The sequence below is a fragment of the Alligator mississippiensis genome, chromosome 1, assembly GCF_030867095.1.
Source record: "Alligator mississippiensis isolate rAllMis1 chromosome 1, rAllMis1, whole genome shotgun sequence".
Lineage (NCBI taxonomy): Eukaryota > Metazoa > Chordata > Crocodylia > Alligatoridae > Alligator > Alligator mississippiensis.
The window spans coordinates 352,031,384-352,058,399 of NC_081824.1; the positions used below are offsets into that span (position 1 = coordinate 352,031,384).

General features: G+C 42.2%; 1 protein-coding gene across 7 annotated transcripts in view; it reads right to left on the reverse strand.

Moving 5' to 3' along the window:
- MCF2L (MCF.2 cell line derived transforming sequence like) overlaps nucleotides 1–27,016 on the reverse strand; it is a 178,591-nt gene that overhangs the window by 93,242 nt on the left and 58,333 nt on the right. For all 7 annotated transcript variants that reach the window (XM_059721059.1, XM_019484966.2, XM_014600419.3 and 4 more), the window contains exon 2: nucleotides 817–900. In XM_059721059.1, the coding sequence (XP_059577042.1) occupies nucleotides 817–900 (84 nt within the window). The remainder of the gene's footprint in view (nucleotides 1–816; nucleotides 901–27,016) is intronic.

Sequence of the window (27,016 nt, forward strand, 5' to 3'; positions counted from 1 at the left end):
TGCATTGGTGGAAGAAGGCTAAGTGGGTCTGTGGATCAGTGGGTCTGTAATCTATGTCAGTGAAGTGCAGAGTGTAAGGCTGTGAGTCTGTTCAGAGCACTCTGAGAGTTTGCAAAGAGTGAGTGCAAGTGAGCATGGTTGCCTGATAATGGAGCAGCACAGCACTGGCTAGCAATGGGAATCAACTTCTGTTCCTGAAGGATTACTGCTGTGATGGCCTTCCATCTCTCTGTTGGTATTGTATCACTGTGTTATTTTGATCCCTGTTGTTATCTCCCTTTGTTCCCAATAATAACCCATTCTGTTTGATGACCTTCTGCGTATATACAAATCATTTAACCAGCAAACCAAGACAAGGCTCCTAGCTTGCTCTGAAAAGCCCAAAGTCCAGAGCAAGCCAGCTTGGACCAACAAATACCCATAGGGTACATTCTATTCAGCCACCTCTTTCACAAGCAAGGTTGTTATATTAATTAACCAATATTAATCACTTGATTGAGACATGCCTTTCTCTGGTCAACACCTTCCTTTACAACTACCAGCATGTGTGAGCATCAGGAATGTGTCAGACCTGGCCTCAGCAGAGTACTGTTGTGCTGCCTACAGAATCAGCCAGCTTGCACTACTAAAGATGATTAATATTCTCTAAATTTCAATTGTATTTATCATTTTTGGTAAATTCCAAAGGAGGAAATTATGAATAATTCCAAATGCAGCTCACAAGACATGGGATACTATGATATTAAGAATCAGCAGCTATGGGAAAGCATGGCAGCGGAAATGATAAATTGAACACTGCATAGAAGCTGTCCTTACCTGACAGGTAGGCAAATTGTTTCTTTAACTGGTCCTCAATATCTGCAGCACAGAGGGGAGTGATATCCTGATGCATGATTTCATCTGAAACCAAAATGAACAAACAAACAAATGAAATGCTGTGGTAACTTATAGAAGAGTTTATCACAGACCACACAAAAGTTAAGGTCTAGAGTAGTCCCACGTAGAGATGTTCACATTTTGAAAACTTATTTTGGGGTGGAGTGGGGAAGAAGTGGAATCATTCAAACTTCTGTCAGAAGCAGCATTTTGGTTTTCTAACCTTGATTTTTTGGTCTTCATAGAAGTAAGGTAGCTTTGCTGCAACTCAAGAGGATGGAATGATTGTTGAATCAAATATTTATTTAAGGGGTTACACTGTGGATAGAGGTTCAATCTAATTCTGTAAAGTTCAAACCTAAAATTCACTACAATTGCTCAGACCATGAAAAGAGGGACAGAAAATGATACCATTGATCTTAGACCAAATCTACCTGAAATCCTCCAATTGAGTACACCGACCTTTTGAGACACTTAATTAAATTGTGAAAACACCAAACAGAATTAATGCATTTGAAAGATGTCACGCTGGAGTACTGAACACTCATTTAATCATCATTGTGGTTTTTGAAACATGAGAATTTTAAAAGCCTTTAAAAACAGCTATTTTATGAGGAGTGTTTCATGGGAGTCCAAGGTTTATCATGTCAAATTAACCTGCTGGTGCATTCCATCCTGTAGTTTGGTATCTAACTGCTATGATACTGGTCATGATTATGAGAGATGCAAAAAACATGCTTTGGAAGATGTCCTGCATGCAATATACTTCCATTGTAATAAATACTGAAGCATCTATTTCGTGATCCCTGTGATTTTACTGGGATCCTAGTTTGCCTAATGGTAAATATAAACCATAGTTTCATATTCAGTAGGGTCAGAAGGGACCTGAGCAGATCATCAAGTCTGACCCCCTGCTGTAGCAGGAAAGAGTACTGGGGTCAAACAGCCCTGGCAAGGTGTTCATCCAGCCTCCTTTTAAAGACCCCCAAGGTAGAAACCAGCACCACTTCTCTTGGAAGTTGGCTCCATATCCTAGCTGCCCTAACAATGAAGTAGTGCCTCCTGATAGCTAGCCTGAATCTACCCTCTGCCAGCTTGTGACTGTTATTTCTTGTCACTCCTGTTAGTGCTCAGGGGAACAGGGACTCCCCCAATGCCTGCTGGTCCCCCCTGACTAGTTTGCAAACAGCCACTAGATCCCCCCCTTGGCCTTCTCTTGTGGAGGCTGAACAGGTTCAGGTCCCTTAGCCTCTCCTCATAGGGCCTGCCCTGCTGACCCCTGATCACACAGGGGGCCCTCCTCTGGACCCTCTCCATGTTGTCCACATCCCTCCTGAAGCGCAGTGCCCATAACTGGATGCAGTACTCCAACTGCAGCCTGACCAGTGTTGCATAGAGGGGGAGGATCACCTCCTTGGACCTGCTTGAGATGCATCTGTGGATGCATGACAACGTACGGTCAGCCTATGTTCATTTTGGCATCAATAATGACTCCAAGATCCTTTTCTGCCTCTGCACTAACAAGAAGGGAGTTCCCCAGCCTGTAGGTATGCTGCTGGTTCTTCCTCCCCAGGTGCAGCACCTTGCACTTGTCAGTGTTGAAACCCATCCTGTTCTCATCCACCCACCCCTGTAACCTGTCCAGGTCTGACTGCAGCCTGTTCCTCCCTTCTAGTGTGCCCACTTCTCCCCACATCTTAGTGTCATCTGTGAATTTGAACAGGGTGCTTTTTACCCCCCGTCCAAGTCTCTGATGAAGTTGTTGAACAGTGCAGGCCCCAGGACCGATCCCTGCGAAACCCCACTGCCCCCCAGGTTGAATAAGACCCGTCCACCACCACTCTCTGGGTGTGGCCCTCCAGCCAGTTAGTGACCCATTTAACTGTGTAGGTGTCAACATCACAGTCTCCTAGTTTTTTAATGTGAATGGGGTGAGAGACAGTGTCAAAGGCCTTCCTAAAGTCCAGAAAGACTACGTCCACTGCGACACCTGCATCTAAGGATTTTGTGACCTGGTCATAGAAGGCCACCAGGTTGGTCTGACAGGACCTGACTCTAATGAACACATGTTGGTTGCCCCTAAGCATAATCTCCCCTGCTGGACCCTCATGGACATGCGCCAGGATAATTCTCTCAAAAAGCTTACCCAGGATCGAGGTAAGACTAATTGGCCTATAGTTTTCTGGGTCCTCCTTCCTTCCTTTTTTGAAAATGGGAACCACATTGACCCTTTTCCAGTCCTCTGGCACAATGCCAGAACACCACGAGTGCTTGTAAAGCCTCTCAGATCACTAGTTAGTCCCTGAGGCCCAGGGACAGACATTACACATAAACCAGTCTAAGTGATCAGAAACTGGTTTAAATCTGTAACAGAATAGATGTTCAGTGCACATAAAGCAGTTTGAGAATGGCTGAAACCAGTTTGAGGTAAGCCTGGTTGAATGTAATATCAGACTTAACTGATTTAACTCAAACCAATTTATGCAATGTTTGTCCCAGAACCCTTGCTTATTTAAGATAAACCAGAGACCCCCAGCATCCCAGCATGCTCTCTGGGCTGGGCAGGGCTGCTCCCACTCACCACTGCCTGCTAAGCACAAATTGCCTGCTGAGGAGTTGTCTGTGTATTAGCTAGCAGACTACATGCTGGCTACAGTCCTTGCTGAATCAAGGGGCAGAATCAACAAGTAGCTTGTAATGTCCCTCTATTGTTTTCTTAACTGGGTAATAAACACAGTTATCAATTCTCTGCTGGGCTAATCAGGAGGTCCTGCTGGAGCCTGGCCTCACCCCATCAGCTCAGTACTATGGAAGGAAGCGAGGGCTGCTCTAGTGCCCCCCAGCTTCTAGCCTGAGCCACTGCAGGCATGTGCCTGCATTTCTGGGATATCTGTCCAGTTACAAAACTGATTTAGCCTAGCCAGGTTAGACTAACCTGAAAAGACTGAATCAATCCAGGCTCAGGCTTTTTGAATATCTGGCCCTAGAGAGTATTTGACTAGATTGAATTTACCCAGGGCAGCTAGAATGCAGTGCTGATCATTTGCTGGTCTACATGCAGCTAAAAAACTTCTAGCTTGGTTTGAAAGAGCATTTTTATTCTAGCCCCAAAACTGTGGTGTTCTTCTTTGAAGTAAATTATAATGAAATGAAATCTGTGGATGAGTTTATAACATCTCTCTACATTCTCTTTATTTTGTTGTAGACCGTTATTTTATAATTTCTCATTTTTATTTATTTGTTATTAGGATGCAAGACCAAATGAGTCGGACATGCTTGGCTTTGCCCCTGTTTTAACATCGATTGAAATACTACTTCCAGTACCTGTCTGAGTGTGAATATCAGAATTGAGAATGTGAGATAAAGTAAAAATTAAATATGCCTGACCACTGATATTACAGTGGTCAATCTGTTTTGAAATATGGACCTGATCAAATGCAATAGTATCAAATCTATTTCTTTACTAGTACTATTTATTCTTAGTGGGTGCTCACTGTAACAGCATCTACAGATATATTTTGTTTCTTGGTACATTTCAAACCCAGTAAAGAAAGGCTTGGAGGAGATGGAGACAGTTATCTTTAGACCATTCACTTACTTCCAGTTCTTGATCTGGAGTATGCTTTGCCACATAAGTATTATCTAAACATTCCCATATATTGTTTATGGTGGAAAACTTATGGCCTGTCAAATTAGTGCTACAGGACAATGAGAACTGTTTCTCTCAAAAGAGTTGCATCCTACAATTAGCCTTATGGTTAAAACCTAATGTTCAATATGCACATAAAATGTAATTTATTGTGGACTTCATGGTGAACATAATGTTGAAGACTATCACCGATTAAATTCAGTGATTCAACTGTCCAAGCATTCTTTTGGCTTGCCACCTGAAGCAAGAAGTAAGCCTGAACCAACACTACACATCTGAAGCATGCCCAATCATAATAAAGTCTACAGTAGAAGTGAAATTCACAACTAGATTGTCTCACAATATAAGCAGCATAACCTGGATAACATCCTTGGATTTTGTAATCAAACTAACAACATTAGCTCATCTCTATCTGTTTCTTCAGAATAAAACTGTTTCTATTACCCATATAATTCTAGAATTTGAATAGCAAGTCAAGACAATTATTTTAAAAACACTGCCAAGAAGTCAAAACCTAAGATACTCAGTTTATATCTATGCTTTCTACAGATTTCAAACTCGTATCAATATTCAAATTTAGGGAACTTGTATATAATCAGAAAATGCAGAACATGTGCAATACTTAAATCAAGGAGAGAGTTTCAATCCTAACTTGGCATTTTTTTGTTTTGGTTAATTAAATTTATATTTTTTAAATCTAAGGAACCATTTGTCATTTCTCAGAGAGGAAACCTTCTGTTTACCTTTTGTAGTTAGATTGCGTCTAGCAAGGAATGCAAAGTGGATGGTATACAAGTACAAGTTCAAATTAGTTCCGTCACCAAAGACAATTCTTCACTAAAAGAAAACTGTGGCAAAAAACCAACAATAAAAGTTCACTGAAATCTGTAAAGGACAAAAATTAAAAAGGGAGCTTTTTTTTGGTTTTGTTTGGCTGAACGAATTTCATAAGAATAAAATTCTGAGAAGTGCTATTTTTGAGAAGTAGCCAAAGTACTGTCACAGTTTCACTTCTTCCACATAAGCAGCAACTTATTTTGTGAAACAGAACTTTTCTGTTCTCTGACAACAAATGACAGAAAAGGCCCCGATAACTTCCTTCAAGGTCACATAGTGACTGGGGCTCTTTTTCTGCATCTGGTGAACTGCTACTTGCCCAGAAGACCTCCACATACTGCACTTTTAAATCCACAAAAGGATGCATTTAACTGTTAAATCATGTAACCGGATGCTTCCATGGAACATAACTGTGGGATACAACTAGAAGAAAATTGAATTACAGCCTTTCATAGGTTTTCTGAAAGATTGGCCTTGGATAAGGATTCAGAAAAAAAAAAAAAAAATCAAATGAAATGAAAACAAGAGAGATTTTACTGTGGCTGATTTACACATGATAATTCCATCTGCAGTGAACAGCACCAGTCAGATATGCTCAAGTCTATGAGGTGACTCTGGAAACAGACATGCACAAGTGAAACCATCTGTCCATAGAAATGACTGCTGCTTCAAAGCCTATAATGTTTTTATTTGACATAGACACAGCAAAGTGTCACCGTACCTGCAAACATACACGTGTGCACACCACCCGCAACCAACCAACATTTTTTTCCCCTATAGCTACTTGTCAACTACTAACAAAACTGAACATAAAATTTTGCATCCCCATGCATGGAACAGCCAGCCGTTAAAGATATTCTTCATAAAAATCAGAGAAAGATTTGTCTGCTCCAATTGCACATTGATCACACCTCCTTATATAATCAGATTTGGGCCATCATTCTTATTAGTACCTAATTTTCACTACATGAGCACATTTTAATGGTATTATTTTATTTTGATAAAAGAGAAGAAAATAACCAACAACACCCTATTGATGCACAAAAGCATTGGATGCAGGTGTCGCCGTGGATGTAGTCTTTCTGGACTTCAGCAAGGCCTTTGACACTGTCGACCAACTCATCCTCATTAAAAAAATTAGGTAACTGTGGCATCAATGCCTACACGGTCAGATGGATTGCGAATTGGCTGAAGGGTCGTACACAGAGGGTGGCGGTGGATGGGTCATATTCGACCTGGGGGGAAGTGGGCAGTGGAGTCCCCCAGGGCTCGGTCCTTGGCCCGCGCTGTTCAATTTCTTTATCAGCGATTTGGATGACGGGGTGAAAAGCAACCTGTTCAAATTTGCTGATGATACAAAAATATGGGGAGAGGTGGGCACATTAGCAGGGAGGCAGAGACTGCAGAAAGACCTGGATAGGGTGAAGGGGTGGGCTAACAAAAACTGGATGCGTTTCAGTACTGACAAGTGCAGGGTGCTGCACTTGGGCAGTAGTAACCAGCAGTACACTTATAAGATGGGAAACTCCCTTCTTGAGAGCACGGAGGCAGAAAGGGATCTTGGAGTCATCATTGACTCCAAGATGAACATGGGCTGACAATGCGAGGTCACGGTCGGCAGGGCTAACCGGACCCTATTGTGCATCCACAGGTGCATCTCAAGTAGGGCCAAGGAAGTGATCCTCCCCGTCTACATGACACTGGTCAGGCCACAGCTGGAGTACTGTGTCCAGTTCTGGGCACCCCACTTCAAGAGGGATGTGGACAACATTGAGAGGGTCCAGAGGAGGGCCACCCGCATGATGCGGGGACAGCAGGGCAGACCCTACAATGAGAGGCTACGGGACCTGGACCTGTTCAGCCTTCACAAGAGAAGGCTGAGGGGGGACCTGGTGACCATCTATAAACTCACTAGGGGGGACCAGAAGGGTTTGGGGGAGACCTCCTTTCCCCTAGCGCCCCCCCAGATAACAAGGAATAATGGCCACAAGTTGTTGGAGAGTAGGTTTAGATTAGACATCCGTAGGAACTACTTCACAGTAAGGGCAGCTAGGATCTGGAATCAACTTCCAAGGGAAGTGGTGCTGGCTCCTACCCTGGGGGTCTTTAAGAAGCGGCTCGATGCCTACCTGACTGGGGTCATTTGAGCCCAGTTTTCTTCCTGCCCAGGCAGGGGGTTGAACCTGAAGATCTACAAGATCCCTTCCGACCCTACTTCTATGATTAATCAGGCAAGGAGGTGCAATACTCCTGCAAGAAAGTTTTTTGACGGATCTGGACTTGGGTATTAGAAATGAAACACTTCATTTAATTTAATGCTAGCTGGGTGCATCTATACAAGACATTTACTGTGCAATTGACTAATTAGCCATGCAATAAAAGTCTCAGTATCAACACTCATATTAGGCTGGAGTAAACTAATTTACTCCATACCAGGACAGTATTTACTTGTAAATACTGCCTAATCAAATTAAATATGCTTGACCATTTTCCAGTCTAATATAAGTAAAACACTCCACAGCACCACACATGCAGATGCTGCCACAGCTGGATGGGACATGAGGGTGCTTTAGTGTGGGGGCTGCCTGCTGGCTAGCCCCCACTGAAGCACCCTTATGTCCCAACCGGCCACTCCGCAGCTTGTTGAGCTGGGAGGGTGGGGAGCAGCCATGGGCTGGCAGGATGAGGCCCAAGGGGCCCCCCTGCCAGCTGTAGTTGCTCTGACCCAGTTCAATGTGCTGCGCATAAATAAATTCTAGAGCTTATTGCTTCAGAGTTTATTGCTCTTAAGCGTACATTCAAACAGCATACCCTGGAGCAAAAAGCTCTCGAGTTTATTCATGCACAGTAATTACATGTGTAGACATGTCCACTTCATATTTCATTTAGCCCAGAGAGTAAAATAAGTACTCCTACTTTACTGTAATCACTTTCACCAATGATTTTGTAATAGTTTCCGTTTCCAGTATTAGAAGAAGTGTTGTTACGATATCCAAGATGCAGGGAATTTAAATTCTATTTATAGTATATTTAGTCAAATCCTTCATAGATCTCTAAATGAAAGACCGTCTAAATTTTGGGACCAGACAAACGTTTACAATATGAATTCTAATAAAAAGGAGAAAAAAAGAAATAAAAACAGTATAAAACAACAGAACTGTAAATAGAAATGTTACCTTAAAGTACCATATTTTCTTGCATATGACACGAACCTTTTCCCCAAAAACCTAGCTGCTGGAACCTGGTGTGGTATATTATATGCAAGAAATGTGGTAAGAGCAGTTTCAGCCACTTGCATGGCAAAAATGAAAGTATTGCACACAATAATAGATTTCATGCACATTAGGGGCTAGAAGGGACCTCACAAGATTGAGTCCAGCCTCCCTGCCATAGGCAGGAAGTTTTCTGGGGTAAAATGATTCCAGTAAGATATGCATCAAAACACCTTTTGAATAAGTCCAGAGTAGGTGCTTGCACCACCTCTGAGAGGAGTCTGTTCCAGACCCTGAATAGTCAGACTATAAAGGAGTTTTTCCTTATATCAAGTCTAAATCTAGACTGCAAGTCCCTGCATCCTGACTGAACTTAAGCATGAGAAAGACACTGAGCTACTCATCAGACTGCAACACTTCTGGGCATATGCAGAGAAACAGCTCAATGATCCCCGGAGGAGTGAAAAGACCTATGGAGACTTGGCACCTTCAGGGTTAGGTGACAGATGTGTGGGGGCTTTTGGGATTGCTATTTTGGATGTAGGCACTTGCATTCTGCCTAAGTCCTTGTAGGATGTAGCTCAAACTAACCAACCTGTTAGCCAAGTTTTTCTGAGTGGGGCAAAAATAAGTAGCTTGTTAAATTAGCAGTCCCATAACCTATCAAAGTCAGTGGGAAAACTCTCATTTTCTTCACTAGGACCTGGACTGGGTGCCAGAACATTTAGGAAGCCTGGTTTTTGATTTCATGGCTGAAGTAGCAGTAATAAAAACAGTGACATTGTTTCCAGCAGGGGATAAATATTCATACCTTTTTATGGGATTCCTCTTTAACCCTTTAACGTTCCTTAGAGCAGAACCTCTGCCTTTCAGAAGTTTTTGGCCATTAGACCTTGTTATCCCTTGGAGAGCCCTGATGAACAACTGTTATCCCAGATCTTGGTGCACTCCCCCTTATATACTTATAGGCTGCCACTAAGTCCCCCCGAGCCTTCTTTTCTCCAGATTGAAGAGCTCCATGTCCCTCAGCCTCTCCTCATAAGGCTTGCTCTCTTGGACTTTGATCATGTGGGTGGCTCTCCTTTGGATTCTCTCAAGCTTATCCACATCCTTCTTGAAGCGTGGGGCCCAAAACTGGATGCAGTACTTTAGCTGTGGCCTCACTAAGGTCGAGTGAAGTGGGAGGATGACACCCCTGGTTTTGCTTGAGATGTATCGGTGAATGCATGCCAGAGTTTGGTTTGCTTTGCCAGATATGGCATTGCATTGGTGGCTCACGTTCGTCTCATGGTCAGTCAAGATCCCTAAGTCTCTTTTGGTCATAGTGCTAGCAAGTGTAGTGCTGCTAAGCCTGTAAGTATGCTGCTGTTTCTTCCTCCCAAGGTGGAGCACCCTGCACTTCTCTGCTTTAAATGCCCTCAGGGTTTGATCCACCCACCTTGCGAGCCTGTCCAGGTCAGCCTGTATCCCCAGGCTATCCTCCAGTGTGACCACCTTCCCCCATAGTTTAGTGTCATCTGTGAACTTTGCCAGTCCACATCTGACACCCAAATCCAGATGTTGCCTTTGTTTTTCTCATGACTTTCCACATATCTGAAGAAGGACTTTGTTGTTCTTGATTCCTGTGGCTAGCCTGAGTTTGGTTTCTGCCTTGGCTTTTCTGGTCCACTCTTTACATGTGCAGGCTAGTGCTGTATAGTCCTCCTTGGTAATGACTCCTGCTTTCCATCTGGTGTAGGCTTCTCTTTCATTTCAGGAGGTCCAAGAGTTCTCTATTTAGCCAAGGGGGATTCCCAGCCCACTGAGTGCATTTCCTGAGAGACAGAACGGACTTTCCTTGTGCTCCAAGGATTTCACTCTTAATGAACAGCCATTCCTCATGGGCTCCCCTTTCTAAGAGGCCATGGTACCTTAGTGCCTGGCTGACCAGTCTCCTGAGTTTTTGAAAAAGTCAGCCTTCCCAAAGTTGAGGATTTCTTTTTTGCTGAGATATTTGCCCACCCTGCATTGGACAGAGAAAGTGATCAGTTCCTGGTCACTGTCACTGAGCTTTCCCTCAATCCTCAGGTTGCTCACCAGATCATCCCCTTTCCCCAGAACCAGATCCAGTAGTGCCTCTCCCCTAGTCGGCCTGTAGACCTCTTGCATTAGGTAGAGGTTGTCAGTGCAAGCAAGGAAGCTATGCAACCAGTCAGATTTGGCCGTGTGCTCTTCCCATGAGATGCTGGGGAGGTTGAAGTCCCCCCTAATGACTAAGCATTGGGAGCATGCAGCCTCAGCCAGGTTGGGAGGTCTGTAATCCACAGGGAGAAGAACAATAAGCATGGCCAGCTCCCTACTTGCTATTCAACCACTTATTATGGGGGGGGGGGGCGGGAAAAAAAAAATCGCTTTTCTTCCTCATTCTGCCTTTCAAAAACAAGGTTTTAAAGGAACATTGCATGTGAGAGAATAAGATTTATATAGGCCTTCAATCTCACAGTAGGGCTATGGGGATGATGATGGGTTGCAGGATGAGGGCCAGTACAAAAAAAAAGGGTAATTCTTATTTTAAATTTTTTTATGAGCCATGACAATTATTAGCAACCCTCTATTAAATCAATGTTCAGAAGCTTTTCAGTGAGTATTTAAACCAGAGGTGGCCAACCTCTGATAAGTGCCACAGGCAGCATGTGTGAAAGTTGCATGGTAAATCAGAGAGGGGAAAAGCAGCACAGCAGCAGATACTGCAGGAGATGGAAAGCAGAGCAGAAGTTGAGGCAGGGAGCACAGAGTAGGAAGTAGAAAACAGAGCAGCAGATAGTGGGGCAGGGGAAGGGGATCAGAGTAGCACTTGGGGAAAGCTCAGGGCTAATTTGTGGCACACCTGCCAAAAAAGTTACCCCCTACTGATTTAAAATGCCTCAGTGACAAATTAAGTAATAAAAATTGCTTTAGTACACAAAGCCAAAACTGTAAGAGTAAAAGAAAGACCAAGAAAAAGGGCAAGGGCTTAAATACAGAATAAAGAAAATTATTAATCAGAAAGATGACAGATTTAGGAAGCACAGGGAATTATGATGTAGGATGAGTATGGTCATGTGGATAAACCACAGCACAGTCAGGAGTCCGGGGCTCTTCTCTTGCTTCAGTCATATGCTTCCCATGAATTTCCTCAGTCGCACTTCCTCTTTGGGCTGCAGTTTCCTCAACCGTAAAAACAGGGATACTGCTTGCCTTCTTGACCTCTCATAGATATTATAAGGTTGAATTCCTGTTCAGTGTGTAGGGACCTTAGATGGAATGAATTATAATAAAACTAAGCTACTGTTCAAGGGTGCATTAGCAGCAGTTACCAAAACTCATCCTAGTAGAAATAATTAGTGCCTTAAAAGAATCAATTTAAGCCACCAATACAAATACCAGTACTTGGGATTTTTGATCATCTCAAATGATCTTCTTAATTAATGGAAGAGGATCCCCATTACCTGGGGGAGGCTAAAAACCACTAATTTAGATAGTTGCTTGAAACGGAAAAGCTGAAATTGTAATAGTTCATTTAGAATAGAGTCAGAGCTTTCAACACATCCATCACCTTTGGTCAAAGTGCTGCTGAGCATCCTATGTGCAAGATGAATAATGTTTTTATTATTATTATTATACAGCAAAAGAAAACAGATACTGAAACAGCAAGTAGAAATTACAGTTATCTGAAACACAGCATCCCTAACTTTCCGTGCTAGTATCAGAAGCACACAAGAGTGAAAATACTTTTAAAAGCACCTAGCAGGTGGTCGATTACAAGATATCGCCCACAAAAATTCTTGCCTCAGATATTTGCTGGACCATCACAGCTACAGCATCTCAACACTAACAAAACAACAATCCTAAAATCTCAGCTTAACTAATTAAAAAATGTATAATTCCGAAATAGGCTTGGCTGCAGCACCTTCTACAGAAATAAAAAGCTTCCTCCTTCTATAAGGACATGATAAGAAAAGCAAAGACATATCACTGTTACCCCTCCCATAAGATACCACACTTGTCAGTCCTCCACAATCTGGCTTGCATTTTTAGTACAGCAACAAGGTCAAGCCTTTGCTGCATTAGAACATATGTTAGTTTTGTGGCATTGCCTAGTAACATCCCAGCCATGATCTTTCATTCAGAAGCATAACTTGCACAGCAATTCAAGAAAAACCAACCAAAAAAAAAAAAAAAACAACAACCAGTAAATGGCAAAACACTCCTTGGGGCAAAATCCTGCTCCCTCTGAAGTCAACAGCAGGAATGTAACTAGGATGGGACAAGAAAGGCGCGCGCTTTGGGCACCGACGTGTGCAGTGGTGGTGGGGGGCGGAAAGATGAAGAAATGCTGTCATCACAGCTACATAAACATGCCAGCAGTAGGGCAACAGATGGAAATTGCCACTGCCCCCATGTGTTGCAAGTGCCCCAGGCTTGTAGCTGTGTTGTTGTACCTCTGGTCAACAGTAAAACTTCCATGGGTTTAGGATTTCACCCAAGCAGAATCCGCAGATGTCCTCCAGGTGGTCAATTATTTTTCTGCAGAAAAACACGGTGTCATCTAACCAAGCCCTGGAAGGGAGTCCCTAATCTCTGGAGGCATACTTTCATATGTGCTAAAACTATACATGATGCAAGACAAACAGATGTGGGTCAACTAAAGAAGTTAAAAGGAAAGAAGAAAAGTTTCAGGATATATATTCATTATAGCCAGCACTTCAAAAACAAGCCCCCACTTTGCCTAAAAATAAACTGTTCATATCTTTAAGTGTGGGCCACAGTCCTTGAGATTATTTTATAAATCCACCTTTAAAAAAGGTACTTAACTAAAAAACAGATTAGATGATTTACAATGTTCCCTTCTGTTAGAACACGCCATCCATTTCAGTCATAATGGCCAACAGATTTTAAAAGTGAACCCCTGAAAAATTCCCTTTAAACTGGAGGTGCACAGGGCAATCCACAGCTGGTGGCAGCCAGACATTAATGCTGCTTTTGGGTTTATACTTCTGGCTGTAATTTGATACTATGGTTAGAAGTTCTTAAGAAATGTAAGAGTTCTTTGACTTGCAAAGGGGGCGGGGGAGAAAACCAACAAAACAAACTTAATTTCTGAAGTGATGTAAGCACTAAGGGTCAGCTGTTTTTGAAAATGTTACCCCAGCATGACTAGATATCACTTCCCAGATACTGCATGATAGATCATATTCATGCATCCCCAAATATCCAGTACTATCTAGACATACCAGGCTTATTAAGAGAATATTAGCACCTTCTGTTCTGGATTATGACTGGAAGCTTCTCAAGAAAAGGCTTTGCCTACCTTGTGTTTGAATTAAGCTGAAAGATCCTCAGGGGGGTGCTCATCTCACTTTCTAGCATGATATATAGCCTTGATCCTGACAGGGGCTTACTGATACTACTGGAACCCAAATAGTAATATTTAAAGAGAAAATAATCTCTACATGGTAGTCTCAGCTGATTCAGAACAGTTGTCTTTTGTACTGGTATATACAATTACTTTAATTACAAACTCCTTTTTTTTTTTTGTTTCATTTTTAAACAACCCCATGAAACTGAATAGAAAATCTCATGGTGCATGGGATTGCTCCATCCTAAGTGCAGGACTTTACACTTGTCTTTGCTGAACCTCATGAGATGCCTTTTGGCCCAATCCTCTAATTTGTCTAGGTCACTGAATCCTAGCCCTACCCTCCAGCATATTTACTACTCCCCACAGTGCAAGCTTGCTGAGGGTGCACTCTATGACTGGGGACAGACATTACATATAAACCAGCTTAAGTGATCAGCAACGGGTTTTAACCTGTAACAGAACATAAATTCAGTGCACATAAACCAGTTTCAAAATGGCTGAAACTGGTTTAAGATAAACCTGGTCAAATGTAGTATCAGACTTGACTGATTTGGTCAAACTGGTTTATGCAATGTCTGTCCCAGACCCCTTCCTGGTTTAACTTAAACCAGAGTCCCCCAGCATCCCAGTTGCTTTGCAACCTTGGGCTGGGCTCTCTGCTTCAGAGAACAGGCTGACCCTGCCCCTCTCCTCCCTAGCCAGAGCTCTGGGGGAAACTCCAGGTACAGCAGGGTCTGCCTGGCTTCTCTCATTCCCCCCTCCCTCCCATCTCCCACAGCATGGATCCCAGCTCCATGGACACTAGGCATGTGGTATGCTAGCTAATGCTGAGAGGTAGGTGTGTGTGTGTGTGTGTGTGTGTGTGTGTGTGTGTGTGTGTGTGTGTGTGTGTGTGTGTGTGCGCGCGCGCTCCTCTAATTTCACTGGGACAGGACAAAGGCAGACAGGACAGTGTCTGCTTAGGGCTTTCTGAAGCTAATTAAGAGGTCAGCTCGTAATGTCCCTCTGTTTCTTCCTTGGAAAAAGCTGTTTAAGAAAAGCTTGAACTAATGAGAGAGGCTTTTGTTTTGTTGATGGTCTGATAAACACTTATTAGCCCATCAACTGCTGGTTTGCAGCCTTGTCAAGCTTGCAGATAGTATTAAGAAACAGGGAGAATGAGAATGAAAAGCTCAGTATCATCAACAGATGCATGTACTGCACATCTGCCCCCACTTTGCCTCAGAGTGCTTGCCAAGGGCTGGGGTCTGGCAATACTCCTGCCCCCTTGAGCAGTGAGCGGGGAAGCGCCTGGGACTATGCACCCCTCCCTAGTCAGAGCATCCTGCTGTGGCCTGGCCACACCACCCTCAGCTCAGCACTGTAGAAGGGAAGGGAGGGCTGCTTTAGTACCCCCTGACCCCCAGCTTCTAGTCTGAGCCATTGCACACATCTGCCTGCATTTCTTCAGTCCAAAGGTAATGTCCGTTCAGTTGCAAATTGATTCAATCTAGGCAGGTTAGACTAACCTGGAAGAGTGAATCAAGTCAGGCTCATGCTTTTTGAATGTTTGTTCCTAACCTATGTAGTCTTTCAAGTCATTGAACAAAACTGGCCCCAGAACTGACCTCTGGGGCATTCCACTTGATACTGGCTGCCACCTAGACATTAAGCCATTGATTGCTATCCTCTGAGCCCAATGCTCCAGCTAGTTTTCTATTCATCTTACAGTCCATACTTCCAGCCCATACTTCCTTTGCTTGCCTATGAGAATGCTGTGGGAGACCATATCAAAAGCCTTGCTAAAAAAAGGTACACCACATCCACCAGTCTCTCCTCATCCACAGAGCCAGTCATCTCATCATAGAAGGTAATTATGTTGGTCTGGCATGACTTTCACCTGGTGAATCCATGCCGACTCTTCCTGATCCATTTCTGCTCCAAGTGCTTAGAAATAGATTCCTTGAGGATTTGTTCCGTGATTTTTCCAGAGACTGAGGTGAAGCTGACTGTTCTCTAGTTCCCTGGATCCTCCTTTTTCCCTTTCTAAAATATGGACACCATGTTTGTCCTTTTCCAATCATATGGGACCTCTTCTGATCACCATGAGTTTCCAAAAATGATGACCACTGGCTCTGCAGTCACATCAGCCAACTCCCCCAGCACCCTCGGGTGCATCTCATCTGGCCCCATGGACTTATACACGTTCAGCTTTTCTAAATAGTCCCTAACCTGATCTTTCACTAGTGAGGGCTGCTTACTTCCACTGAAAACTGTGCTGCCAGTGCAGTAGCCTGGGAGCTGACCTTGCCTGTGAAGACCAAGGAAAAAAAAACACCATTGAGGACTTTAGCCTTTTCTGCATCCTCTGTCACAAAGTTGCTTCATCCATTCAGTAAGGGATCCACATTTTCACTGATCCTCCTCTTGCTACTGACTTACTTGTAGAAACCTGTCTTATTATCCTTCAAATGCCTTGCTAGCTGCAATTCCAGTTATGCTTTGGCCTTCCTGACTGCATTTCTGCATGCCTGAGCAATGCTTTTATATTCTTCCTTATTTGTCCAAGTTTCCACTTCTTATAAGCCTCCCTCTTGTGATTTAGTTTACTGAAGAGTTCCCTGCTAAGCAAAGCTAGTCTTCTGCCATACTTGCTAGTCTTCCTGCACATCAGGATGGTTTGTTCCTGCACTCTCAGCAAGGCTTCTTTCAAGTACAGCTAGTTATCCTAGACTCATCTCCCCCTCAGTCTAGCTTCCCAGGGGATCCTGCCCATGAGTTCCCTGAGCAAGTCAAAGTCTGCTTTTCTGAAGTCCAGGGTCCTTACTCTGCTACTGTCCATCATTCCTTTCCTCAGGATCCTGAACTCAATGATCTTGTGGTCACTGCTACACAAGTTGTCATCAGTACTACATTCCTCACCAATTCAGCCCTCCTTCTCTTCTCCCTTGCCTGTCTTTCCTGAACAGTTTGTATCCTTCCATGACAGTGCTCCAGTCTCCAGACACTGTCACCAAGTCTCTGTTATTCCAATCATGGCATAGTTCCGTGACTGTGCAAGGCCTTCCAATTCTTCCTTCTCGTTTCCAAGGCTCTGTGCACTTGTGTACAGGCACCTGAAATAACTAGTTGATTGCCCTGATTTCTCAGGATGGATGAGAGCACTTCCTCTGTTGCCCCCTCCTGCTTGTTCTTCTTCCAGGTCTCTCACTTCCTCACTTACCTCAGGGCTTTGGTCTTCATCCCCTGGTGAATCTAGTTCAAAGCCCTCATCACTAGCTTAGCAAGCCTGTCTGTGAAGATGCTTTTCCCTCTCTTCTTCAGGTGGATCCTGTCTCTTCCTAGCAATCCTTCTTCTTGGAAGAACATACCATGGTTGAAGAAGTCAAAGCTGTCCTGGTGACACCATCTGCACAGCCAAGTGTTGATTTACAGGATGCAGCTGCTCTTGCCTGGGCTATTTCCCTTCCCTGGAAGATTTGACTAGAACACAACCCAAGCCCCAGATGTCCTCACCCTTGTATCCAGAGCCCTGTAGTCATTTCTGATATGCTCAGGGTCTCTCCTGGCAGTGTCATTGGTGCCCACATGGATGAGCAGCACGGGGTAACAGAGGGCTGGATGAGCCTTGGTAGTCCCTCCGTGACATCTTGGATCTGGGCTCCAGGCAAGCAGCAGACTTCAAGACAACAGGTCAGGACAGTAGATGGATCCCTGCATGCCCCGCAGAAAGGAGTCTCTAACCACCACCCATCACTTCGACTTGGTGGTGGTTGTCTTGATTCTTCCCACCTTAGGGAGGTCTCGCCTGTCTTCCTGCACCAATGGAACATGATCGTCCCTTTCCATTGCTAGGGCTGCAAATCTGTTCTCCAGACGAACCACTGCAAGTAGAGGTGAAGGCCCCTGTTTGCTGCCAGAAGTCACAATACTCCAGCTTCTACCCTCTTGGGTGTCCTCTCTCTTCTCCAGCACTGCCTCTGACATTTCTTCCTCCACAGTCCCAGAGGTCTTCTCTAGCATTGAATCAATGAACTCCTTATGGCAAAGGATGCTTTGGAGCCTTGCCACCTCCTCCTGTAGTTCTCTTACCTGCCTGTTCTCTGAGAGACACCACCAGGAGATTCTGCTCACACTGCAGGAACCCCCCAACCTGGCCATCACTGGAAGGAATCTGCAAGTCGCAGTCAAAAGAGGGGATCAAGCTAGCTCCTCAAGCCAGCTTCCCTCATAGTCAGGACCAGAACAGCAAAGTGTGCTGGGAGTAGTCCCCAGGGCATCCAGGGCTGTGGTCTGGGTATCTGGCAGGCCCTCTTGAGATTGAAGCAGGAATTTATATATTATTTTCCTTCCCACAGAACAGTTACAGACACCAAGGGGCATCCTCAAGATTCTAAGACCACTTCTGTTTCTTTTATTTTGGTCCTGTATGTTTATTTAAAAAAAAATATTACAGATCACTTTAGGATATGGTTAAGTACACTGAAAGACTAGGGAAGAAGTTTCTGCTGAAAGAAGATTTCTTTTCTCCACACTTTGTTTATTCTCCATGGGTAGGTTATTTTATTCAGCTTGGCATACTATGTGCCCATGAATGGCAAGAAAATTAAAGTTACTTTCTCTGAAGGTCAAAGAGCTTTCATCTTAAAGGTAAATCACTTAATAGTGCCATTTTTCCTTTTCCGTAACTACTTTAAAAAAATCCATTCTATATACATACATGGTCCATCACTGCCTAATTCTGCAGGAAAGCACACTGGTACAGAGCCTTACCCCAATGTGGAAACCCTACACAGTCCATGGAAATGTATCCATCTGTTGGATCGGAGAATACCTAAAGCGTTACATGAAACCCAGGCCTTATAGTCTCAATTTTGGCAAACTTAAAATAAATGTTACTTTTTTTTGGCCAACAAGATGGCACAACAATGTCACTGAAGATTAACATTCCAAGAATAAGGAACAACCTGAAAAAGCAAGCAAACTAAAGTACAATATACTGCATCGCTCTCATAAGTCAACCCAACGGCTTATTATTCTGAATACAATGGTATCCTACAGAAACATGTCCATATGCCCAATTTTTGGGGGTTCATTTGCAGGTCAACCAATTTTTATGGTTCTTTTGGAGGGGGAGAAAGGGTCAACTTATAATTGGAACAGTATGGTAATATTACCAAACCAAGATAACAGTAACATGATCCATGAGGTTGCATATTATGAGGCATCAAATCCTCACAGCTCCATAAACACAGCAGGCACAACAGTTCCCTTCCACAACCATGGAATTATTTTTCATTTTAAAAAATTATATATAACAATCAAGTAGCTACTAATACTATTAATATACGAAGCTAAAAATAAATTAGAATGTGCTCTAAGATAATATGCATCTGCACTAATTTTAAATAGAATTCTGTTATAAGCCCATTGTGTTTATAAGGAATAGAAAACATTGTCAAACAGATGGTTGACAAGATATTAGGCAGGTCACACAGACTTATTTTAAGATGCATATTTGCTGGTTTATGAGGGAAAAAAGAAATCTTAGAAAAGGTATTCACTGTTAGATGCATCTAAAGTAAAACTGGTTTTTATGTAGCCAAAAAAAAGAATTAAAATATTATTATGCCATTCATTGACTGAACATGTGGCTGGGTTGCAATGGGTGCAGACACAAGTGCAGCTCCCTGCTGTAACTCGGAACACTTTGCAAGAAGCGCTCCAAGTTGCAACCACCCCCCAAACCAAACAGAATTCACTGTTGGTTCCAGGGGGGGGAAGGGAATCTAGCTGCTAAACTATCAGCCTGCATCTGGTTTAGCAACACCACCTCCTCTTTCCCAGTCCAGGCTGTTTTCAGAATGGGAGGGGGGAAAGGCAGTGGAGGGAGCTCATTCTAGGGAGTCCCCAGCTTGCAGTGGAGGGTGGGTAGGTGGATTGGAGTGACAGGCTGGGAGGCAGCACAGACATATTACTGAAGGCGCTCTGTTCTGAAGCCTTTTCATTTGAACCCTCATGCAAAAGTTGGGTGAAAATTGTCACTTCTGTCTGTGCCCAATGTTTAGATGGGGCTGAAGATAAATGCATTACAAGCACTTCTCATACCATTAAAATCATGAAGAGTTTAATCACTTCACCTAAGCCATGAACCTTCTCCCATTAATGTAAACAGATAAAGGTAACTTTCTACAGAATTAAAAAAAAAATTCTTACATATTCACAGCTATAACATCATATACTTGCAATCTTGTCTCCAAGTCTAACTATAATGACCATACATCTGTTGTTTCCATGGTATCTATGCTTTTTCCTCGCAAGCTCAGATTGTTGCAAAAGTAATTTAATTGTTTGACAAAAATGTAAGAACATATTGCTCTTACAAGCCAGCTAACCCATGGAAACAAGATTGAGCGAAAGATATTTAGGGGATCTGAAGATAAAATTCTCTCATGACTTGATCCAGCTCGTACTGAATTAATACGTAGTCAGAAGGAATATGCTTAAACGTTTTTACTCTGTCAACTTGAATACTAACCTATGCGTGTCTTTTTTATGTTTTCTTTGAAGGATGGTGTTTTTGGCAGCATATGGATATCATTATGTTCTGAACATAGTCCAATACAACTAAGCAGATTGTAAATATTAGTGTGGATTTGTTTTCTTTTTTTAAAGGGAAAAAAGCATTGTTTCTTATTCAGCAAGATACTTTTGAGGATTTATCTATGAATTTTTAAATACAATTAATTTTAGAACAGAAAACTAGACAAATGTGGTTAGGAAAACCACAACTTTGTTCTGTTCCCCACCCGGACAAAGTTAACCCATAGGGAGAGATGAATATATTGTATAAAGAGGGTCCTCAGCAGAAAGTCTTCATTAAAGCACCATCCAGTCCAGTAATTATAAACTCCACATAATGAGTTGCAGAGCATTCCCTTCATCTCCCTCAGCTGGGAAATTAAGCCCCAAGGCAAAGCTTTCATTTCTCATTCCTTTCTTCTCTCCACCTCCCCATCACTAACAGTCAAGTGCTTTGTGCAACTCCAAAAGCAGGGAAAGCTGGAGCCACAGAGATTGTAGGAGTTTTACACAGAAGGTGACTGCACATGAATTCAATTAACCAGTTAAAATGCTGAGAGGGATCTCTACAAAATGTACTTGTTTATTTGGAAGATCCAGATTGAAATCAAGACTGTAGCCCTCTTTTTGAAACACTGCTTATAGACCTTGATATTTCCAAGCTCAACAACAAAAAAGCCCCCCCCAAAACACCCCCCAGCCCAAAACAGTACGCTAATGAAAGCAGCTTGTTGTTAAGCCAGTTTCTAATCTCTTTCCAATTCATGCTATTCAAGGTTGGACTGTTTCAAGGTATTACCTGATTAACAGTCCCAAATTTTTTCATTAAAAATTAACTTTGCTTGAATGTCTCTTCAACTATATCTTAACTTAAATTGCTACTTCCAGGAAATTTCTTCCAGGATTTTTATGACAAAAAATGGATTTTTTTTTCCACCACTGAGACCAAATCAGAGCCATTGAAATATAGAGCTGAAAGGAACCTCAGAGGTCATCTAGTCCAACTGCCTGTTAGAGACAGGATCATTCCTATCCAAACCATCCCAAACAAATCCTTGTCTAACTTATTACTAAAACTATACAATCAGCACTGCCATACAGCTACAAAAGGTATAACAGCAAAACCTGCCACAGGTAAAGAAATGGACAGTGGTAGTCCATGTCTGACTGCTACAAGGGCTGTTAAAATGCACTTGAAGGGGAAGCAATTAATTGGATAAGATAAGTAGTTTCTTGGAGCACTCTGTTTCTGCCACACTGTTAACCAATGCATCTGAAAATATTAACACTTTGTCTTTGCCCATATCCCATCAAAATCATCATGGTTATTTACAAAAAGAAAATAACTTTGAATTCCTGCTACAGAAGGGCAACATACAGCTATGTCAGTTCAACTGCAGCATTAGACATCTGACAAGTAGCTGTATCATTAAAATATTTAAGAATGTTACTTTTAAAGACCAGATTAGTAATTAAGAGTTAGATCTCATATTTTCCATCCTTTCAACAGAGACAGGTTCCCCTTAAAAAACCTTAATGAATAAAATAGATCTTCATACTGTGAAGATTAAAAAAAATAGAATAATAGTCTTAAGAAATTCTACTTTAATAGCATTAATCCTACTGTGAATACAGGTCTACTTGATGCATAGCTTCTAATTTCCTTCATATCAATCATAATAATAAATTTAGGGGCCTCATCATAGCAAGCAAGGGGCTACTTTATAGAAGACTGAAACAGATAGCTACCTGGGTTAGTAATCTTCTTCAACTTTACAAACGAATCTAGGTCACATCCCGTTAATACTTGAAAGTGAGACCTCCACACAAAACTTAAATACTAGAGCAGTGGAACTGGAACCATGGTAAGTAACAAGTCTCTCCTCACAAGCCCAAGCATAGTGATACGTGATAGTGATTTCAAGGTTACAGGGATTTTAAGAGACAGGCCAGGCAGACTTCTTGAACCTGTTTTGGACTGTAAGATTGCATCAAGCTTCTTACAAAGAAAGGTGAATATCATGGGATCTATGATGAGTTCCAGTTTGGTTAATTTACTTTGACTCCTGAGTTCCTAACTTTCAGTAGGTAATGGAGGTCTTGTTATTATCCTTTCCTAAAGTATTACTACACGCAGTTAAAGAATATACAGCTTTCACTTTACAGACTCTGTTGAAGTTCAGCGAAAAGTTAAAAAGATTCAGAAGAGACTGTAATAATTATATGCTAGGTATAGTATTTGAGATCATTTGGAATCCATGAGCAATCTATATTAATAAACTAATAAATTAATGCTTTATCAATGAACATCAGGAAGACTCTGTTATTTATTTTTACTTTCCTCTCCTTCTACCCTTTTGGTAGGCAATTCAATTGTAACAATATAGTTGTACCCTGGGGGAAGGGAAATGTTACAAAGTCAACCCTCTGTACTGATTTCCTGAGGGTACAAATCTATTAAAGCCCCACTTAGATAGCTTGGCTGTTTAGCTCAAACTGTAGCAAGCTGTGCTTTTATTCCAGGTGCCCTTTGGAGGGAAAAAACAAAAAGCGGGAATCTCTATGGAAGTAAAGTAAAAACAGCTGAGAAGGGCTGGGAGCAGCAGGCACAAGAAGGAAAAAGATAAGTCTTCAAGGAGAGCACAAAGCTTGCAATATCACAAGAAGTTCATCTGCTGCCCACCATACTTGGCACCCATAGGGAACTTAGCAAATTCAAAGCACATAAAAAGACATTAGAAGAGACAGTCAAAAAGCCTGAGGCTGAATTGATTCAGTCTTCACAGGTTTAGTCTAAGCTGCATAAATTTAACCAATAAGCAGTTGAACAGACATTCACTTTTGATTTCAGAAATGCAGCCACATTCTTGCAGTGGCCCTGGCCAGAAGCTGGGGGGCTCAGTGGAGTAGACAGCATGGGCCAAGACTAACCCACCCACCTTTGAGGAGGAGGTGGAGGGGTTGTGGGGAGGTACAAAGCATCCTAGGATGATGAGGGACTGTGTATTAGTTTGAATCTGGAAGGGATATGGGACAAGTTCAATAAAACTGATTTACACAAAATTAGTTAAGTCTGATACTACATTCATTCAGGTTTATCTTAAATCAGCTTCAGCCATTTTGAAAGCAGTTAATATACACTGAACTTCTGTTGCGTTACAGATTTGAATTGGTTTCTGATCACTTATACTGGTTTATGTGTAACTTCTGTTCCTAGCCCAATTCATTATCTAAAGAAAAAAAAAAGAAAAAAGAAAAAAAAATGCATCTTGTGCATCACCAGCATTATAATGAAAACATAGGGTACAGCAAGAAGTTATTTGCCATGCAGTTGGCCCCCTGAAAGTGTTCTACAACCATGTCATGACACATGAGCATGGCTGCAGAGCACTTTAGAAGTGGCTGATAGCACAACAAATTAACCCTCATATAATGAGGGATCAGATGAATGTGCTGTAAAGTGAACTGCTTTAGGGAATGTGTGTTCCCTAGGGTCAACCTGTCAGCATGATCAGGGCTGCATCAGCCCAGCCCCACCCCTAGTGCTTTCTGCAGGAAGGGTGGGGGGAGGGAAGATGGGGAAGGAGAAACTTCAGGCTGGGATTTCCCAAGCCCAAGCTGGGGGTGGGGGGCATGGATTGCAGCCCTTCCACCTCACAGCATCACACCTGCTGCCCTTCAGTTCAGGCTACCTCTAGTGCTATGTTTTTCACCCCAGTCCACAGCTGACCCTCCTCCCTCCCCTCTCCCTTCCTGCTGACAGCACCAGAGCTAGGAAGGGAGAGCAGGGCTGCATTGGCCCAGCCCCAGGTAAGGGACAGGCATGCAGACTTGATTTCCCCCATCACCCAATGAGCAAATGTCTGCTGGTTTGGGGGTTGTTCTAACTCATGGCATTTTACGCAAAGCGCCATGTGTTAGAATGGGAAACTGCACATCCATGAGCACCCATATTGTTTAATCTGCAATTAAGAAGGGGAAAACCATTAGTGTGAATATTGCAGTAGACTCCAGTATGAACACACGTTCAGACTCTTCAGCAAAAGATACTTTTGTAAGCACTCTCACAAGGTCTTCTGGTCATCTCAGGGTCAGCAATGTGGGTCAGCAATGAGGCTGGGCAATACCGGAATGATCTTTGATGCACCCTGACATAGTAGCAAGACATGAGGAAGGTAAATGGCTAATGCTGTAAGTGGATGAAGTCAACTTAATATGAACCAGACCATTATCCCTTTAGCTTCTGAGGCCATACCGGTGTGAACACACTAATTAGTGCTATCATTTAAACAAGACTCACCACATGGAGGTTTTAAATACCTCTATTTACTCCTACCTAGAGAACAGTGGGAGAACCAATTATGGAGACTGTACATTAAAACATATACATTGATTCCTAAAGACATTCAGTTTGTTCATGAAAAATAAAACATGGACAGGCACCTGTAACTGGAACGTATGTAATGAAAATGAAACAAGACAAAAGCAAAAAGACTTCAACACTACTACACTAGTAGATGTGTACTGCTCTGCTACCTTTAACTTGCTTCCTGTCACACAAGGTGTTTTGAAGAACCAAACTGAGTCATCTTTATCATCATACACTGAGGCACACAAGTTATTTTTCACAGTATGATCGCCATCTTTCATATGTGGAGGTTGCTCACTGATCATTCCTACAAACAATGGGCAAGGCTGCATGCCAGTACAGCAGCAAAAGCAGCTTATATGATGCTTACCGTTCTGGTATTTCCAAAACAGAAACAGCCATATAAAGAACAGCTTGAAAATTTCAGTAGCCAACTCAGGTTTTGGTCCCCGAGTACTTCTCCAAGGACCTTTGATTCTAATACTTAAAATGAATAATCAAAACAACTTCAGGAATGCTCGCCTAGCCATTACCACTTATCTTGACAAAAGCAAGCCCCAAATACCAAGATATTAGCTTCCCTTTGCCCTAAATAATTTAATCTCCAGGCCATTGTGCCCAAGGGAATTGCATCTCTGATGCATAATCTTGATTCAAAGTTGCCTTTCACCTACAGGATCCTCCGTCCTCAACTGCACTCACAGCCTACTGTGAATACAAGAGCATAACTTTGTTCCTGGCAGAAGAGATCATGTCAGTTCTATTATGTCATTCACATTTACCTACCAAAATAAGATGAAGTCCCAAAGCTACTACTAAGAGAAAGTTAAGTGCAGTTGCTTTAGTGAGCATGCCCAAATTCTCAAAACACAACTAAAGGAAAGCTCAATGAGGACACATGTATTGCAATATCAGCAATCTCCTTTATTACATTTTCACTGCATTGAGAACATTCAAGATATGTTTTAAAGCCCCATCATTTTAAATTGATAATTTCTTGGTACCCAACGAAAAACCTAGAAAACACTGGTGGTGGGAGGGAAAGTTATCCTAACAAATCTGAGGTTTTGAGCTTTTTCAGTTAGAACAGAGTCTATCCATCACGTGGAACATAGTCTGTTTTGATGCTCTTCAGTTTTTACACTGCTCTGAAGTGTTCCAGAACTGTCTTGGTGACACCTTGTGATGTGCTGTTCCTTAAGTTGTTCCAGGTAAAAGTAATTATTTCTGATGCAACATTGTGGCAGAGCTAGATTAAGAATAACTAAACACAATGCATTCATTCTCTTTTCAGGATGGGCAATAGAAGAGAGAACACTTACTGTATACATCTCACTAAACACTTGTGTATACCAGTAGTACGGTTCCAGATTCCTGGGGTCTCACATCACAAAAGTCAAAGTTGCCATAATATCCAACTTGATAGAACACAGATAACAATCTTGTAAACTAGACTCCACAGCAGCAGTAGTAATTACATTAATTTCTAGAAGTGTTAGATACTTTATTATAAATGTATTTACATGATGGTCAGAGAAGATGACAAATATTTTGGAAGAAACAAAAACAACCTTCTATTGTTAATAAAATAAAAAAATACTATCTAATACCTTAGATATATATACTATATACTATATATACACTAACTATCTAATACCTTAGATAGTTTCTCTTTACTCGATAAAAATGGAAGTTGACTCTCCAACAGCAGACTATGATCATTTTCAGACTGCTTGTAATCAGACTTAATACTCAAGAAAAAATATTATAAAATCTCTTTTGAGTTTTCAAGCCTATTCAAAGTCAAAAGCAAAGAGGAAAGAAAATACTTAGGTGCACAGATACTAAGTTTGAAGTGACTTACTGAGAAACTTTCAAAAGAACCTTACAAAGATATATTTGTAGGCCCTTTCATAAGCTAAATGTAATCCAAGAGAAAACTTTGGATCTAAATTTCTTCAATGGTAAGGGGTGTTCAGATTTGGGATATTGTTTCATTACAAATACAGCTCATTATGCTCACTGGGCCACTGAAATGCACTGTCTTTCAACCATATAGCCTAGCATCAAAAATATTAAAATCAATGGGAGTTTGGATTGGCATATCTACAGCACCTCTGTTCCATGCACAC